This window comes from Engraulis encrasicolus, chromosome 24, assembly GCF_034702125.1.
Source record: "Engraulis encrasicolus isolate BLACKSEA-1 chromosome 24, IST_EnEncr_1.0, whole genome shotgun sequence".
In the NCBI taxonomy this organism is placed as follows: Eukaryota; Metazoa; Chordata; class Actinopteri; order Clupeiformes; family Engraulidae; genus Engraulis; species Engraulis encrasicolus.
Window position 1 is genome coordinate 38,635,730 of NC_085880.1, and position 7,500 is coordinate 38,643,229.

The 7,500-nt window shown below is 44.3% G+C and overlaps 1 protein-coding gene across 2 annotated transcripts in view; it reads left to right on the forward strand.

Moving 5' to 3' along the window:
* The first annotated feature begins 5,154 nt into the window (after window positions 1-5,154).
* The window catches only part of LOC134441620 (T-cell surface antigen CD2-like), a 3,173-nt gene continuing 827 nt past the window's right edge, over window positions 5,155-7,500 (forward strand). The window contains exons 1-3 of one of the 2 annotated variants that reach the window (XM_063192003.1): window positions 5,155-5,300; window positions 5,633-5,719; window positions 6,030-6,089. In XM_063192003.1, the coding sequence (XP_063048073.1) occupies window positions 5,171-5,300; window positions 5,633-5,719; window positions 6,030-6,070 (258 nt within the window). In that variant the 5' untranslated portion in view covers window positions 5,155-5,170 and the 3' untranslated portion in view covers window positions 6,071-6,089. Of the gene's footprint in view, window positions 5,301-5,632; window positions 5,720-6,029; window positions 6,090-7,500 lie in introns of those variants that run through there. The other variant, XM_063192002.1, reaches the window with a different exon arrangement.

Sequence of the window (7,500 nt, forward strand, 5' to 3'; positions counted from 1 at the left end):
TGTCTGTCTGTCTGTCTGTCTGCCTGTTAGCCTGCCGTACCTGTCTGTCTGTCTGCCTGCAGTGTGTTTCAGTCATCAGCAGAATAAAACACACATATACTTCATACATACATACATTCACAAACACACACAGACACAACATCACATGCATTACATTTATCGATGGTCAGGGGACCAGGTTTTCATCAGTGATTGCTCCTGTTATAGGCTAATTAATATACAGTAAGGCCTACAGTATAATGTAACAGGTGTTGCCCACCTACAGTGTGTACAGCTTTAATATACAGGAGGAAGAAGAGAACTCTCACACCAAGGGTTGCCGATGCAGGAAAGGTGTTTTAATCCATCAACTTAAACAAAAAATAAAATAAAGTGCTACCAAGTGGGGGTCAGAACCCACGCACCCACAAGGCCTGGAGTAATTGGCGCGACACCCTTCCTGACCTAACTACAGCTTTAATATATAAACAATTCAAATAGTTTTTATTTGTGTCTTGTGTATTTCCACAGATGCCGTTGGTGAGCCCACTATTGTACACAGGTGCAACTCCAGCATGTGTGTCCTGAACTGCGCAGCGTTGGGGAGTCGACTTCAGTTCAGCTGGACTGATGGCAAGGGGGGAGGGGTTTCCGGTCCTGAATGGGTGGTGCAGAGGAGTGAACACCTGGAGAAGGTCTACACCTGCAACGCCACCAACCCAGTCGGCTGGAAGACCAACAGCATCTCCGAGAGGGAGTTTCCAGGTGAGGTGAAAATGGTCATTGGTGCTGACAACATTGCAAGTTTTGTTTTACCTGAGAAAGTTGTTATGATATTCCAAACTTAAGAGTAATGATGAGCATCCACATATGCAAACTAGAAGCACTCAGAGAGCGCAGACCTCCGCCAAGGAACCTGCTTGACCACCCTGTCTTTCTGCCTTCTTTTTGTGGTGTCCCCGCAATTCAATTTCTGGTCACTAGGGGCGTCTAGATATATAGGCCAGCAAAACTCCTGGTTCCGGTTCGTGATCCGAATCACCACCAGAATTGAATCACTCGTTCCTTGGGTCATTACTAACAACTCCACAAAGTTTCGTCCAAATCAGTTGATTAGCTTTCGAGTTATTCTGCTGACAGAATCTTTCAAAAAGTCCTGGTTCCGGTTTGTGATCCGGATCACCACCAGAATTGAAGCACTTGTTCCTTGGGTCATTATCAACAACTCCGATTAGTTTTTGAGTTATGCTGCTGACAAACAAATAAACAAACAGACAGACAGACAGACAGACAGACGGACAAACCAACGCGATCGAAAACATTACCTCCTTGGCGGAGGTAAAAAGAATGCAATGCATCGCTGCATATGAAATAGTGAGTCACGACATTGTCAACTGGCAGGGTAGAAGACTTCCAATTTTGACATTTCGTGGCTGTCTGTCCCCAAATATTACCCGAACCCCCCCTCTCTGTAAATGTATTTCTCTCTCTGTCTTATCTTCTTCTCAGATGTCATATTCCGCGCCGTTAACAGTTCTGTGGACTTGTCGCTACAAGAGCAGCTGAACGGAACTACAGTAAAGTCAGTGACCTGGAGGCAGAACCAGGACTTTGCTGCCCAGTGGTTCGAGGAGGAAGGACAACCAGTTTACTATCGCATTTTCGAAAATGGCTCCGAGCTGAATATGGAAAGGTGGTCCCTGAAGATCCCCAACCTGCAGAAGAGCTTCAGTGGCACTTACTCAGCCGAGATCAACAACAAAGACCCACCCAAGGGAGAAATCCTTGTCGTTCTTGGTGAGTTGTGCAAAGTTTGAAATCATGAAGGGCAAAAGTTCATGCAGGAAAAAACTTCTGTGGTGGTTTTATTTTTTTTCATGACATACTGTAAGGCAACAAGCTCGTGTCCTTCCTATACCGTGCAACAGGGTTATGCCCCGTGTACATCAAGCGCTACCAACGCGACCCAGGTAGCTGGGGTGGTTGAAGAAGTTTCGCCATGAATTCGTTTTATTTGCTCTGGAATTCAGCTAATCATATAACGTCTCTGTCTTGACAGTCTGGGACATTCCTCAATATGAACGTTCCGATTAGTTTTCGCCGATTAGCTTAAGTTTAATCGTCAAAATTCGCGGTGGTCGCTCAAGAAGCTTCGCTCCTGGCGAATTCGCTCTGGTAGCTTTATTCGCCTTCCCTCCATAGAGAAACAATGACTTCCGCCGCGCAGGTCGCTTAGTTCGCCTTTGATGTACACGGGGCATTATGTGTACAACATGGTGCAGGCCCGGGGGCCACATGAGGCCCGCCAAGCTACAGTATTTCACCTGGCCCTCAGTGCGTTTACAAGAAAGATGATGACCCAAAATTCTTAAAATGGTTACCCAAATCACAGTGGCACAGTGGTCTTGAGGCTTTCAGATTCATCAAGGCTATTGTATTCAAGGTGTAGGGGTAATCCCACATTTATTGGACGTGAGGAATATTCTTCCTCACGCAAGGGCACCAAAATATGTAGGTAAACTAACATTTATGGCTACGGGGACTATTCTTCCTCACACACGGGCACCAAAATATGTAGGGTCAACTACAATTAATGGGTACGACGTTAAATGTAAGGGAAGTACAGTAAATGTAATTATAATTACATTAATAAGTATACAGTTCTTATACAGTTCCAAATATGTAATGTGTTATTACTATATGTGAGGAATAGGAGTATAAGAAATGATGCATGAAGAGTGTGTTAAACTCTTCACGCTGGGTATCAATAATGTGTAGGTGTGTACTTATGGAATCGTCAATTGTCTAATTAATGATTGCATAAAACACGGTTCATGACCGTCTCATAAAATCATGACCATTATTGACTAATAATCTGAAGGTTTTGTGTGAATTCTTTTCTGGTTGACTTCGTAGAAATTGTTCAAATAAGACAAACACAGTTCACCACAATGTACATTTATTGTAAAAGCATCATCCGGTAATAATACTGATACAGCCAATGTGACTTGCAGGGCATAAGAACTTAGGTAAAATATACAATATATACACGGGGTATGAGAGGATGCGCTCTGTGTGTGTGTGTGTGTGTGTGTACGCTATGCGAGAGAGAGAGAGGATAGGAGGAGCGAGTGGCGAGCGCTTTCTGTGAGCGCCGCGCACCTCAATTACCGCGTGTGCCGAGCGGTGGGAGGAGAGAGAGAGAGATGTAGCCTATGTTCTATGAACTATGGTTCAAATGATTCTGCGCAGCTCGTCGCGCAGGACCGAAATATGAGACATGAGGAGGGGCGTTAAGCTTTCGGCTGATGAAGCGGGAACTTATCTTCAAGATAGAATTCAAGCTAATCAGAGAATACTGTCCTTTGTCTTAAGGCTTTACAGTATGTGTGGGGGAAGGGAAAAGGGAGCGTTTGGCGCTCTTTTCCGACAATAGCTTACGTCCTCGACTCAGTGGCTCTATGGGTTAAAACACTGGTACGTGTATCTCTGTGAGTGGGTAATTTACATGTGGGTGCAAGTATGGCCTATGGCAATATTGCAACTAATGTAAACTAAGAATAGCGTGTGGCTATCTGTGGTGATGAGAGGGGAGAAAGAGAGAAAGGAAAGAAAGAACAGATAGAACAAAATAACCCAAAATAAAATATATCACACTCTACAAGTGTGGATATTTAAACACAACTCCTCAAAGCTATGTAACAGTCCTAACTGCATATCTATGCCCAAATTCGCGTGCTTACTGTTATCCTTGGTAGGAAGAGAGAGAGAGATCCTTTGATCTCTCGGGCGAGGTGGGTGTGTGCGTCTTCGTGCGCACGAGGTTCCTTTGTTCTCCAAGCTGCTCGGGTAGGCTACTGTCTGGGGTCCGAGCGATACCACGCGGTTCCGGCGCGAGGCTGTGATATGTCCAAAAAGTCTTGCTTCGTTGAACGGGGAAAAGGAAAGTGGTATTTCGTTGTGTAGTCCGATTGTCTTTGCGGTGCCGTCCTGCGAAGGTCCAGTGAGAAGGGCGGGTGCACGTAGGTCCGTTCCACGCGTAATAACTATACCGGCTGTCCACTCTCTTGGGGAACAGACAATCAAGCCTCAACCGAATCTTTTTCGACTCCAGGGAGGTTCCTTTGATTTCAGTACTAGTAAAAGATTAACAATTGTCCGTACAAAAGTTATCCTATAGCGCGTGAGTTCCTCGTGGGTCCTGACTCACTGCTCTCCTAGCAGTGTCCGCAAAAGTCAAATGCAATACAAACGAAAACCGGTTGAAGGAAGAAAAATATATCGACTGTAGTGTTAACCGGACAAGATAATTTACAGTTTCAATAATTTCTAAAATAGACGTCCCTCTAAGGAGACGTGTTTCGACACGTCTCACATCTTGATGGAGGAAGTCGGGCGGTCTCTCCTAGGGCGTCGGGCCTAGGGGAATAGAGCGATAGCGAGATGCATACCTTGACCAGGGGTTTTATACATACGGGGCGGGGCTGAGCCGCGTATGTAATTTGATCAGGTACAGTAGGAAACAAAATGGTGTCTGTATTTTACAAAATGTCAGGCATTCGTAAAATAAAGTGAAAATGAATTAAACTTTGGTGTAATAATCCCTACAAAGGCTACTAAGTTTTTCATTACAATGTGTTCAGGATTGAAATGGCCAAAAGAACGTTATGCCAAGATACAGGGTTAGACAAAATAATGGAAACACCTGTCATTTTAGAGTGTTTCCATTATTTTGTATAGCCCCTGTACATTATTTCTTACTCCTGCGACATCTGGCAAATATTCTAAAATCACTCAGGCTCTTCAGCCGAAATAATTGCCCTCCCCAACTTAACAATTGGTAACAGAAAATATAATTATATATTAATATAAAAAATATATATAATTGTGTTATTAGATACCATATTCCAGCTCACCGAAGCTGAATAGGATGTCTTATATGTCATACAAATAGTCTCACAAATTAAGAGAGACATCTGAGAGGTATCAAGTAAAGCATATACAACAGTACTGACAATTCACACAGAATTCCAAAATGATTCCTAAATTCCTTTTTCTCTCAACCATACCCCCAGATCCTGTGTCTAAGCCTAAAGTCACCCAAGTCTGCAACACCACCAGCTGCACACTGACCTGTGTGGCAAAGCAGAGTGATGATGCTGAGTATGTCTGGAGTGACAGCAGTGGAAACATGGTAAAAGGACGCAAGTGGACAGTGCAGAGGCCTAAGCAGGAAGACGCGTCCTTTAGCTGTAACGTCAGCAATGCCGTTAGCTGGGAGACTGCGGTGCAGGTCATCACTGTGGAGCAGACACCTGTGGGTAAGTGTAGCAGTGTTGGGGGTGGGGTTTGGGATGCACAACTGATGCAAAAATATGTAGGTCTGCTCAGCAGGCAGCCCACTGCTACGGACTAGTGTGTGTACTTCAATGTGATTCATTAGTCCAAATGGGATGAAGTGCAGAGAAAGAATATTTAGGGGAACCAAAATTGGCTCCGATTGGCTCCAATAATTGACATTTATCTCAAAACAATCACAATGGATATATAGTATTTTGGAAAAGAGCTCCTCATTTACACAGCTTTCTTTATTCTAATTATTGAATTGTGAAATTATGCCTATATGTATTTCTCCCTCTCCATCTTCTTGTAGGATGGATGATTGGAATTGCTGTTGGTGGAATTGCTACCGTCGTTGTTGCTGTCCTATTTTGTATCTGCTGCTGTAAAAAGCACAAAGGTGAGGTTTGTCTTAATTCACAGCTATGTGGTTACATCACACACGCACGCACGCCATGCGAAAACAAAAAATAAAAACCCATGTGATATCTTGTGATATCCAGGGTTCAGTGTCAATACTGTCAAGAAAATGCTTTAATTGAAAAGGTTTGCATGGATCCCATTCTTTGCACCACAAGTTTATTTTGGGTATAATTAATTACAGTTGAGCTGACTATATTTTTATGCAGCTATGTGCCTATTTCAATTCATTTACTGTTTGTGTTTTATGTGTATTTGAAAGGTGTGTGTGCCATGTTTCCACATAACAGATGGAGTTGATGTCCCAGAAATAGCACTCATGTTGTCTTGACCATAACTGCACAGCAAGAAAGTGAGTCACACATTACGCATTATCGGTCACAACAACAAAGTCTGTGTGTGTGTGTGTGTGTGTGTGTGTGTGTGTGTGTGTGTGTGTGTGTGTGTGTGTGTGTGTGTGAGTGCGCGCACGAGCGTGTGTGTGCGTGTATTGGTGCGTGGGCAAATGTGTACACCATCCAAGATACTTGATGTGTAGTGCAGGGCCTGACATTGCAGGGCCTGCCAACCAGCCAAATGCTGGTAAAACAATTCCAGTGTAAATAGCCACTTTGGCAGGTAGTTTATGCTTGGCTATGACATGTTAGCCTGGCGATGCCATCCTATCTACTCCACCCAAAGATTTTGGCTCCGCACCTAGTCTGGCAAAACCCTCTTAGCTCAGTTCGCTCACTGTTTAGCAAACAGGTGAGAGTGGTGACGCAGAACTCACCTGCGAAATCCGTTACTGATTGTTAAGGTAACACTATTGACACTTTTGTTTTGTTATTTGTATGCTTTTGTGACACTATATCGTAGCAGTCATGCTAATAAAGCACAATTTGAATTTAATTTGAATTCGGAAATGTATGCCTGTGGCGTTAAGTTCTGCTAGGAAGACGAGACAGTAACTCACACTCATCACTGCCCATAATTATCCAATCATAGCCCCCGGTTGGGGAATCCTGCCACGTCACTCGCTTATCCTCAGCTTTCAGCCAATAGAATGTCTACTCCTTGGTTTTAAAAGTTTTTGTCTGTTTCCGCTCTTTGCTACTCAGCGTAAGCAGACGCCGACGCCCCACCTCCATCCCCTTCAACCTCCATTTCCTGGACCCAGTCTCCTTCAACCTCTGTCTCCTTGGACCCCATCTCCTTCAACCTCCATCTCCTTGGACCCCGTCTCCTTCAACCCAGTCTCCCCGGACCGCATCTCCTGCAACCTTCGTCTCCTTGGATCCCATCTCTTTCAACCTACATCTCCCGATGTCCTGTTTCCCTGGTCCGCTTCAGCCTCCTTCAGCCTTATCCCTATGAGCCATCGTCACCAGTTGGTCCCTGTCCTGTAATGGGGGTAGGCTTCGCCCCTGCCTCATCATCGGCAGGATATGAGCCCCCCGTTTTACAAATTATATTCTGCAGGTCGGGGACCTGCGCCAAAGAGAAATGTTGCCTCCCTGTGTATCAATAAATACATTTCATTTCATTTTGTCTATTGAGTCTTCTATGGTAGAAATGTAAGCTGTGGTGTGAAGTCCTGGTTGGAAGATGAGACAGTACCTCACTTTCATCTTATTTGTCAATCGAGTCTTCTATGGTAGAACTCTAATGAATTTAAACGGCAGAGTAAGATCAGACCATTTCCCACCCTCCACGAAGACGGATTCCTTTTAGCTTTCGCAGTCGGCTTTCGCCCAGGCTAATGACTTGTAAGGGTTAGGA